The 12,051-nt window shown below is 37.1% G+C and overlaps 1 protein-coding gene across 5 annotated transcripts in view; it reads left to right on the forward strand.

Moving 5' to 3' along the window:
* SNX13 (sorting nexin 13) overlaps positions 1-7,552 on the forward strand; it is a 120,856-nt gene extending 113,304 nt beyond the window's left edge. For all 5 annotated transcript variants that reach the window (XM_019727202.3, XM_088797713.1, XM_019727210.3 and 2 more), the window contains 2 exons: positions 1,256-1,368; positions 3,843-7,552. In XM_019727202.3, the coding sequence (XP_019582761.3) occupies positions 1,256-1,368; positions 3,843-4,090 (361 nt within the window). In that variant the 3' untranslated portion in view covers positions 4,091-7,552. The remainder of the gene's footprint in view (positions 1-1,255; positions 1,369-3,842) is intronic.
* The last annotated feature ends 4,499 nt before the right edge of the window (positions 7,553-12,051 follow it).

Raw genomic sequence — 12,051 nt, forward strand, 5'->3', positions numbered from 1 at the left:
CATTCTGAGCCCCTCCCCTATCCTAGCACGTTGCCAATCAATCACCAGGGACTGAGAAATACAGTCCCTTCAAGGAAAGCACATCATAGCCGAGAAATGAACCTCTTTTCTAGAAGTGAAAGATAAGCAAGGTATAAATATTCATGTCATCGTGTGTTTTGAAATAACAGAAGGAAGAAGGGAGCTATCAGTATTGAAAACTATCTGCTGGTATAATGCCAACTAGTACTTTATGTATACTTTCCGATTTTATCATGTTTCACGAGGTAGGGATTTTGTTCTCCATTTTGTTGTGAGGAAGTTGAGGATTAGGGAAGGTACAGCCTGCCCAAAGACTCACCTGCTGGAAAGTAAGGAACTGGGTTTCTCTAACCTGAAGTGAAGTGTCTCCTCGCGATACCGTACTGTTTTCTAAAGTGGGACCTCCGGCCCTGGCATGTTGATACTGATTCAGGGCAGGTAACTGGTGTCCTCAACTCTGGCTGCACATGGGAACCACATGCAGAGCTTTAAAAAGCCCTGATGCGTGAGCCCTACCTCCAGAGAGTCTGACTTAATTAATCTGTTGGAAGGCCTGGACATTAAGATTTTTTTAAAGCTCCCAGGTGTTTCTAATGTGGGAAGTTAAGAACGACTGCTCTGGGGAGCCTCTCCCTCAGACCACATTCCCAGATAGAAGCATAGTTACTGGGCGTAATTCCTGCCTTTGGCCCGAGAGCTAGGGAACAGGAATCAGGCACGCTGTAAAAGTGAAGGAGGGTGGGTTATATATGTGAAAGGAACATTGTAATCACTCCAGCTATAAGATGTGGGTGCAGAATTTGTTTTATATTGGCTTAGTTATAAGGGAATTAAAGAAGGGTAACTGTAAGGAATCTCAGTTCAGGATATTTAGGTGAGATGTTCAATCTCAGTGAGGGGAGAGAGGCCTCCTTTAAGTGTAAATGGGTGTACATAGTCATCTTTGGGTTCTGTTTTGCTATCTTTATCATTTGTTAGTGTTTATAAGTTACTTCAGGACATAGTTCTTCTGTCTTTCTTGTATATATCCTTTTACACCTAAAAGTGAACCTTATAATTAGTTACTATTTGTTGAAAGTCATACCTATATAAAAATTTCAGAAATGTTTCCTCCTTATGTTTATATTTGTGTTTTTTATATTTATGTTTTCTGTAGGAAATTAGAATAATTTCCCTAACTTGTATCATTAGAAAAATGAAATGGTTACAAAATGTATTTAATCTTTTTCATTAGGGATGCCTTTTGGCCAAATGGCATTTTAGCAGAAACTGTTCCATGCAGAGATAAAGCTATTCGAATGAGAACAAGAATTGCAGGAAAAACTAAACTACTTTCAATTATGCCAGGTGAGTAAGGATTGTTGGTCGAAATCTCATGAATTTGTAATAGTTCTGAATTTTTGGCATTGAGCATGCTAGTTTGCTTATGATAATACCATTTGATTGCTTATTGTATCTTAGGCACTGTTCTAGGCATTTCTCATTTTTTCTTAACTAATGCTCAAGCCTCATTGTGAAGCGTGGCACTGTTAATGTTACAGCTTTTTATGGGAGGAAACAAGCTCCAAGAGGTGAAGTCAGCCTCCCAAGGTTTCTAGATGTAGTGAGTGTTGGGATTCTGATTCAGCTCTGAGTGACTTAAAAGCCACTGCTTTCAACCACTTGGGATAGAGTGGTGCTTTTAGCCATTTCACTTTTCTGCCTTGAAACATTTTGAGAATAAAGTTGATAAAATATGTAACAGATGAGAGAGCTAGTAAAGGCATATGAAGTTTGAGGTTTTCAGGAAGAATATTCTACTTAAGAGCACAAACAGATTCTTTCAAAGAATCCCTTTACATAGGAACAACTAATGGCCCATTATTAATCTTTATTAAAACATGATCCCAGAGAAAGTAGATGTAGTGGCATTCTGTTGGTTTAATTTGAGTTACTTCTTTAGAACACCGCTGTCTCACTTAGATTCACTTTGTCCCTTTTGTCTTCTCTCAGTAAGAAAGACTATAAATTGAAAAGCAGTCTTGTGTGCCTGGGTGGTTGTTTGATTCCTTCTTTGGTTATGAATATCTTTGAAAATACCTAGATATCTCCTCTCCACGTTTAGGTTATGGTTGTAGAGAATGGAAAAGAAATATTTGTTAAGGTTTTTAATATCATATGATACCTATTTATTTTCCTATAATTATTTCTGTAATTTAAAACTATATTTCCATCATAGATTTTAATAATCAACTTCTTCTGTCAGTTAAATGGGAAATTTGTCATGTAGCTATTAATTCTGCCTTGTCGACTATACCGTTGCATTTGGAGATAAAAAGCAAATTCTAGAAATACATTTCAGAAAAATATTAAGAAACGATAACTTAGGATATAAAGTAATAAACTATTAGAATAAACCAGATCATGCTATAGACTGATGCAGTTATGCAACTGGAAGAAACCTCCCTGCATTTATTTAGTGACTGTGGCGCGTGTGTCATGCAGACATGGTCTTTGCACTGACCTTTGCCCTCTGACGCTTACATTCTAGTGGGGGCAGAACACAGACTACACAGGTAAATAAAGCACAGTGTGTTGGACAGTCGTAAGTGCAGGGGAAGGGAGAGGTCAGGGGGGATGCAGCTGTAGGACTGGAAGGTGACCCCGAAAGACGACGTGTGAAGACTTGAAGGCACTGAAAGGAGAGATAAAAGTGTTATATTTTTATACATACACATAGTCCTTCTCTTGTTTTTTAATAAATTCACAAACTATTTGCTGTATGTTGTACCCCTACTTAGAAACATACCCTTTGGAAGTTGCATGTTTCTTTGGAAAGCAATAAAAGACTATTTAGTGCTTTCGCGGCCCTGATTTTGAATCACTAAGAATAATCATACAGGTTGTTTCCATGCTCAGATATATATCTCTTGTGACTCCATCCTGCCTAGGAGTAAGCTCCAGACTTGCCCCCCTGGCACTCACAGTTTCCCATTCTTCGCTCCACTTTCTCCACAGGAATCCTAAAATTCTCCAAACTGTACCTACCCCCCATTTCTTCAACCTGCCTTGTTTCTTTTCCCCTTAGTGCTCATTGGCTCGTGGATGTGCTTTCCACCAAAGCTAGTCCTCCATCTGTTTGCACCTATCAAAGTCCTACCTGGGGAACAGTCTACTTCAGTTGTCATGTCCTTGAAAGGAACCTTCCCTTATATTCTCATGTAGAATTTTACCCATTCCCTCCCCCAATAAACATCTTTATACTTTTAGTATTTTTATGGCATTGTTAACTGTGTTGCAAGTTTTTTGAGATCATAGATCAGCTTTCACACATCATTTCCTTATAGCATATTTCTCATTGTGCATTACACACACATAGTAAGAATATTTGTATGGTGTTTTAGAGTTTATAGATCACTTTTCACATTGTCTCATTAAAGCCTTATAAATCCTTACAGTTATAAGCATATTGGTTATTATTAATCTCCATCATACAGATGAGGAAGCAGACACCTCAGGGTAGGTAAGATACAGGTATTAAAGGACAGGATTGTAATTATAATTCAGGGTTTCTGAGTCTAGATCCTACTTCTTTCTCCTGTGCTCTATTGTACCATGTTGTATTGTCTGTTGTATAAGTGGATAGATGCATGTGTGCACACATATAAATTGTGTCTCAGTTATAATACATATCTGAAACACATTAACTTAATACCTACTCGTTACTAGTTACCTACCTTGCTGTGTACTTTACATAGTTTATTTAACTTAGAGCACGGTTTTAAGCCTTGTGTTTCCTTTATTTGAGTAATGAATTATGTTATTTCCCCCTCTGCATTTAGATGAACTGAAGCACATAATTGGGGCTGAGACAACACGGAAAGGTATTCTTCGTGTTTTTGAAATGTTTCAGCACAACCAGTTAAATAGGAGAATGGTTTATGTCTTCTTGGAAGGCTTTTTGGAAACATTATTTCCACAGTATAAATTCCGCGAACTTTTCAACAAACTGCATTCACGGTCAAAGCAGATGCAAAAATATAAACAGAAACTTCAAACAACTCAAGCGCCTTCTTTACAAAAAAGGTGACACTCCAATCTATGAAGCTGGTGTTCATCTTGTCCATAACTAACTGGTATGGACAGATCTTCTGGGGCTTAACTCATATACTGTTGTGTCTGCACCGGTCTTTTAGTGTCTCAAAATAGATTAATAATACATCCATAAGACTGTGGTTCTTCTCATCCTCATCTGTAATCCAGACACTATCAAGAGAGTTGCTGTGTCTTAAATGATTTGGTGCATATTTTTGCAACATTGAAAGGATACTGCCCCCATGTCAAGCAAGAATGACGTCGGTCTCTTTCGTTTTAAACTAATCAGCGTTCTGCAGCAAAGACGAAGTGCCAGACTGTATATATGAGAGCAAAGGAAAGCACAAAACAACAGTTCACAGATAAATTGGCTGATTTGTTCAACAGTGGAAGACTGTGCAATGCACAATTTGGAGGGATTTATTTTGCATAATGATTTTATGGGTCTTTGTCAGAATTTAATATAGTGTGGATTAGCCAGGTGAATGATCTTTGGAACATCTGTTTTGGGTCTGGGGAAAATGACAGAATGCCACTATAGTGTGAAGTATCCTTATACCCAAATTACAGATTTGTGATATAAAAATAAAACCTAGTATAAAATAAAACCAATCAAAACCAGAATTTGATTGGATTTGTTATTCATTGGTATAAAACACATTTTAATGGATTCTTATGTGCTTTAAGGGCTCTATTTTGCTCTTACGGTACTCAATCATAAGTTTTCTTTTGGCATTCTGTGTGTAAAAAACATATAAAAGTTTCAAAATTATTAGTTTTCTTTACCTTTAAGAGATTACTGTTTATACAGTAGGGGGTATAATTTGTTGAAAGAACTGCCAAATGAATTCTGTCCTTCTAAAAATATGAAAACTGAAAAACAAAAACAGTACTCTATTGAAAGTTACCAGATGATAATTTTATTAAATTGTGTGACCTAGACATACCTTAGGTGATTGCAAAAATAGCAAATCAAAGGATTAAAGGAGCTTATTAGTCATATGTAAACATACAAATTCCTAATTCTATTATAGTGTACATATATGAAAATAATGAAAACAGAACTATAATATTTTTAAAAATATGCTTTTATTTATATTTTGCATAATGTAAAATTCTACTAAATAAAGCAGGTTAGCAAAACCCCTCAGTGTATACATTTAAGTCCCTAAAGTAATTTTATACCAACAATAACAAATACCTTTTCCAGTTTTGGAGCTTCTGCATTTCCTATAGTTTTCTCATTCTCCATGTGTCCATCTTGGAAGTCTTTATATCCCTTGTATGCAGGATTCCTGCATAGTTTTAAATACTTCCACTGACTGAGGATTTGGGCGTGTCAGCATTTTTTGTTTTAATATTTAACACTAAAACCTTAAAATAGTGAAGCTACTTATCACACTGAGCCAAGATCCTGGTATTAAAAGAACGTCTGGGTGCTTAAGATAAAGGGACAAAGTATTGGTATCCCAGTTATTTGGGAGCTTTAAGATTGGAACAAGATGTTAGTGTCTTGTTTTCACTGAGCTCTACTTACAGAGTGAAGCCTAATACCCTGTTTCCTCGAAAATAAGACCTAACCGGACAGTCATCTCTAATGCGTCTTTTGGAGCAAAAATTAACATAAGGGTCTTAGTTAATTTTTGTTCCAAAAGACTTATTAGAGTTGATTGTCCGCTAGGTCTTATTTTCGGGGAAACACGGTAACAGAATAAAGCCTTCTTTTAATGCTTTATAATAATCATATTTATTAATAATGCTGTTGTGCATACTTGTAGTATGCATATATTCAGTGTGTGTTGCATGTTTTCAGAATTGCATCAATGAAATCCCTTTCATTGCAACTTGCCGATGAGAAAAGGACCCCTATTTGACTCTGGTGGAAGAAATAATATTTCTTCTTCTCAGTGTGTCTCCCTGCCCTGGTCCGTCCCCATGCCCCAGGCTTTAAAAGTGAGGCTGTGTGAAACGTCTGTAAAAAGTGTCAGCATGGCCAGAAGTGCAATGATTTTTCAAATATGCCCCTGCCCATCTCAAGTATATTTTTGACATAAATAAATCTATGGGTAAACAGAAGAATTCATGTAAAAGTCTAGGGTGTACATGAGAAAAAACATTTCTAGATAATTTAAGGAACACTGGCCATCAACCAGGGAAAGAAACGTCATGCAAGATTGCAAATTTTCATAGCAGCACCCTGCAGGATAACGGCGTCATACCAAAAAATAATTGAGTAAATGAGTTTTTAAAATAATTTTTGTTTAAGAGTTTATATTTCAAAAGCAGAAATGTCAAATGGTAGTCTGCATAAACGGTTGTGCATCTTCTCTGTACACCCCTATGTTTTACATCAGAGAGAGCCGTGGTCATGCTAAAATTAGAGATACTCTTTGAATGACTTGGTCAAGCTGTGTGTAAAATATTTAACCATAAGTCAAGTACAGTGTACTATGTATAATAAAGTTATTACATTTAATGCATTTATTGCAGATACGAATATACATAAAGAGGCTTTATGTCTTTTGATATTTGATTTTTGAATGTGTTTTGTTTTTTAAGTCAGTGGTGCCTTTAGGCAGGAATCTTCAAAATTAATCATTCTTTGGGTTTTCTTTTTTCAGGTAACACATAAACTATTTAGAAACCATCATTATTAACTTCCAATAAGTTCATTCACCTAAAAAAATTGATTGTATGATTTAAATACAGTGCTTAGGTGGGCATTTCCTATTATTAGGTTGTTCTGAATATTTGCTGAAAACAATTGTGCCATTAACCAATGGATGCACTTGGTTAGCCTTAATTTTTAAAAAAAAAAAAATTAAAAACTTTCTTGAATAATTCAGTTTGCTCATTTTAAGTTTGTGCTCCTGGTGTTTGGGGAAAAAAATCAAACAGTTAAATGCTACCAGAAAGTGTACCAATTTTTTAAAAATTAAGAACAATATCAATTTCGCAATCTAAAATTTTAATTTTGTGCAATATTTTCATTTAATGCATGTGTATTTGAGTAATTGTAAAATAAATGAATTTTTAATGTTTTGAGATCTAGTTTAAACTGTCTTCTTAACCCAACAACTTACATTCCGTTGTTGTTGCATCCTTTTATTTAAGGACTTGTTTTAAAAGTCTTTTTTTGTCACTCCTTATAAAATTCTTTTGTTATTAGTAAATTTTGCTTATAGGAGCATGACTCCTGTATTACAAGGGGAAAATATAAAGAGCACATCGTAGGATTATAATTGTTAAAAGATAACTTGTGCATCTCGTTGTGCAGTAAGTGTCAGCTGTGTGCCTAACTATTCTATCAGTACTTTCCTTCTTTAACAAAGACAAAACAACAGTCAGTTATTTTTATTGAACTAAAAAGAAGAGTAAGAATTTTATTTGGTTTGTGTTATGTTCTGTCCATTAGAAAATACTAATAAAGTGTTAACAAACCTTTTTGTTGAATTTATTTAGTAGTCATGTATTTTTATTACTTTAAAAAATGCTTGCTCAGTGTTCTTATTTTTAGTATCTCTGTATATTTTCCGTTTCATTTTAGAAATCAAGCAATGCTAGTTCCAGGTTGGTAGATGAGCTATTGACTACTGACTTATGACTAACTGAATTTAATTCTTCCTTTTACGGGGCAAGTAATTTACGATCATAATGTTAAAGAAACTTCATACTTCCCTGTCATTCAAAATTATAAAGTAATTTTCCCATAGAAAGATCTATAATAATCCATTAACAATTTTTATTTGATATCATTTTTAATTTATAGTCTGCCTAATATTTTAGATGTGTCAGTTCTAAAAGCAGTAGATTCAGTACTCAGCAATGTAGCTATATCTGGTTGGTCATAATCCTTGCAGCCCCTCTTGGACCTGTATCCACAGATTTCTCAGACATCAGATGTGATTCCTTTCACCCTACCAGAGGCAGGCATGGTATTTCTTGAAATGCATGCTGTAAAATATTGGTCCTTTTAAGATGTTCCTGGGTCAATAATTTTATACTTTTATGTAACTTGGGCAGATCTACATGCTATCCAAAGCCCTAAAATGTTCTTCCCAATTCAAATGGTTATATCAAAGGCTCTGAAAAGCTGTATAATAAATCAGTTTAACTTTGTTTAACTCCCCAAACTTAGTTAACCACAGAAACTTTTGTCATAAACACTTAATAGCTTGAAGGTAACGTTCCCTAGGAAGGTGGTTTGAAAATGTTAGTAAGAGAGAAAAGGTGAAGTATCTTTAATTAGGGAACATATAAATTCTAGGAAAAAACAAGTGGATTTGGAACACGAAGATTTTTTAAATATTTTAGCTTCTCATTCCAATGGAAAGTTCAGTTTTTGGAAGAAAAAGGAGAATGAAAAAGTAATAGCTGATTATATAGCAGATATTAGAGTTGAATTTGACCCTGAGTAGCACAATAATTAACTCAATGAGGGATAATAGAGTATGTCTTACAAGAAGTGAGAAAGACACTCGCCAAGGATCTTGCTGATCTGATAAAAAAAAAAAAGTAACTAGAAATGCAAAAGGGAAGAGAGAAGTGTACAGTTTAGTTTTTAAAGTGTGTGCCAGACACTGACCCATATATAATGGCAGGTAGTATGTCTGATCTAGGAAGCATTGCAGCAGATACTGAGAATGTACTTCACAAGAAAAAAAAAAAAAAATAGATTAAAAATTATACTTACTCATGTCTACCAATAAACAGGCTATCGTAAATGTATGAAGTGTGATAATTAAGTTGATAAACGTGACCTTTTACATATTATCGAGTGGAATAAAACAATAGAACTGTTGGAAACCTCCAAGACCACCCTTCTGTGATTCACTAGGAGGGCTCGTATAACTCAGCCTATAATCATACAGCTAAGATTTATTATAGCTTAAGGATGTAGAACAAGATCCAAGGGAAAGGTGCATGGGGCAAAGTCTGAGGGAACCCAGGCACGAGCTTCCACGCTTCTCCCTGTGGAGTCTCGAAGGACACACTAATTCCCCCCAGCAATGAGTTGTGACATGTGTGAAATGTGAGCCAGGGAAACTCATTTAAGACTGCCTACTATGATTTTTATTGGGGGCACATCCTGTAGGAGGCATCCTCAGCCTGGCACATACCAAAGTTCTGGATTCTCAGAAGGAAAGCATGTGTTCTGCATAAACCATATGCTTTGTACCAACAGTTTAAGCATAGTGACTACTTTTATCAGTTTGGGGAATGTAGTTCCCAAAATCTTAAATTCTCAGATACGTAAGAACAAGGGCCAACCTTGTAAGCAAACCTTTCAAAGGACAGCAGTCATACCTGCTATGTTAACACTTTTCTGTACAACTAGAGAGGGTGCCAAATAAAAATGTATACACATTTTAAGAAAGGAAAACTATTAAAATTGTAATAATATATACCGATAACAAAAGATGAATACAAGTCATGTATATATATTTTTTTGGCACCCCCGGTATATACCTTGATCTAAAATGGCTAATAGAAAGTGATGAGTTGCATCGAAGGTCAATAAGATTTATCCCTGTGTAGAAGCCTCTACATAGAGGCAGAGGGAATGTAGATGTAGGTAAAAGGGGACAAAGATCAAGTGATATTGACATGGATATGTATCTCAATCCAAGAAGCTGGAAGAACAGATTTTTGTGTCCAAAGATTCCCATAGTAAACCGTTATGTAACACTTGCCACAACAACTTTTTGAGGTATAGGTTCTGTTAACTAGTTTATAGATGGAAAAACGCAGGTATACAGTGATTGAGTCCGTTACACACAGTTTCACAACTGATAAGTGATCAGGCTGAAATCTCAAGCCAGGTGGTCTGAGTTTATACCGGGTTTTCAACCGCAGTGCTATTGACGTTTTGGGCGGCATGAGTCTTTGCTATGAGAGCTGTCCTGTGCATTCCAGTGTGTTTAGCAGCACCCCTGGACTCTGTCTGCTAGATAATGCCAGAAGCGCGACCCCCCATCCTCAGCTTTGACAACCAAATAGTGTGTCTCCAGACGTTGTCAAATGAGCTGGTCTGGGGGCACAATTGCCACTAGTTGAGAACCACTAACCTAAGCTCTCAGTCACAAAAACAAGCTCAAGTAGGGACTGAAGCCTTCTGGCTGTCGGTCTTTATAAGAAAACACCTGACAAATGTGTGGCTTGCGTTGTAGGGAGAATGTAAACAAAATGCCTAACTCTGCCTTGAGAGTGGGGGCAGGCTGAGACAGCAAAACCAAGTATTTTACCTTGCCTTTATTTAAGGAAGCATCCCATAGTTGAGGAAGGAGGTGTAGGGAAGGACTTCGCAACCCACGATAAAGAGAAAAAGAGGATTTTTCTTGGAATGTGAGATGGGTGATTAAGAAAATTGCTGTTTTATGACCAGGCTATTAACCTCGGTAACATTCATACTTGTGGGATGTTTTTCTTTCAAATAACTGCTGTCCTTTATATTTTGTTAGGAGATTTATTAAATATTTGAACACCTGAAAATTCCCTTGCAGTCTTTGCAAGGAAACACTTTTCCTAAAATGCTCTTGTTTCTGAGTTTTCCTTTGACAGGTGGTCCACCCACGGTGATGCCCAGGTGCCTCGCCTTCTGCACTGACTTTGCCTTTGGGGATGAACCTCATTCAACAATTAGGGCTTTTACCTTTGCTGTCTCTTCTACTTTGTTCCCTCTGGTTGTTTTTCTGGTTATGGGTCAAATCTGGCTGTGGTTTTGATGAGGGCACAGCTGCTTTATAACTCCGTTGGTGGCAGCTGATTTTTGTGGTCTGACCTTCTGATGCTCTGTCAAGCAGCCATTTGTCTTTGTGGGTCTTGAGGATTCTTAGGATCTGCTGGCATTTGAGACACAGGTTTAGTCAGGCCAGTACTAGGTCTTACCTGTGGGATTAAGGAGGCGTTCATGTTGCGGCCTACACCAGTAGTGGTGCTGCTTCTGCCAGAGGGAGTATCAGCCATGTTGTTTGCCTCGTTTACATAGTAATACAAGCAAAAAACAAAAACAAACCGTACAAAAGTTTTTGTGCCTGCTGGAAATCCTGTGTCTGCCGTTTCTCCTTCCAAAGCTGCTACAACAAATTGGTGAGTTTTGTTCTTTATTTTTGATTCATGGATGAAGTCGTAAAAGTGAGCCTGCTACTTCTGTGTGTGTGTGTGTGTGTGTGTGTGTGTGTGTGTGTGTGTGTAACTAGAAGAAAAAAAATCTTGTAAAAGAAAAGTAATTAGCCTTTTCCAAATGGTCTGTTTTAATTGTAATACAGCATTTGCAGTTGGCATTCACCTACTTTATTGTCTCTCAACTTCTGGAAATTAATTGGGGATAAGCACTTTTTTATTTATATGCCCTACTGGGGATGTCTAATTCAAAATTACATATTTACCACCAAATAGGAGAGGATGCATACAAAAATTTAAGAAAACGTTGAAATTAGTTTCATATGGCTTCAGAGTAAGAGATGAGACTTAAACATTTTTCTGGTTTTTGTAACAAATCAATGAGTATGTGTCTCGTGGGAGACCCTGCTCGCTCCGCCATTTGTCACACGGGGCAGCCTGCGGGGCCTCTAGTCCCGCTCCCCACATAAGAACGCAGGATATGGTGAGGCCCAAAAGGAACACCCACGGAGCCATAGGTAGGGGAGTCATACCACTATAGTCTCGCTGGAGGCTGGAGTCACACGACGAGCGACCTACTGTCCACTTTTCTGCCAACCAACCAACTGACTCGACTCACTGGACCCACTCACCAACCAGTGCAGCCGCAGCAGTTACATCAGGCTAATTGGCTCACTGGTTACAGCTGATGGTTAGTTAGCCACAGTGGACGGCCATCTACTACCCGAGCCAGCACCTTTCCACGTGAGGCTGAGAGCCTGGAAACTGCTCTCTGGGACTCTGTCCCCACAGTATGTATGTACTCTGTCCCCACAGTATGTATGTATGGAGCAG

The sequence above is a fragment of the Rhinolophus sinicus genome, chromosome 4, assembly GCF_057876585.1.
Source record: "Rhinolophus sinicus isolate RSI-liver-muscle chromosome 4, RSI-T2T, whole genome shotgun sequence".
NCBI lineage: Eukaryota > Metazoa > Chordata > Mammalia > Chiroptera > Rhinolophidae > Rhinolophus > Rhinolophus sinicus.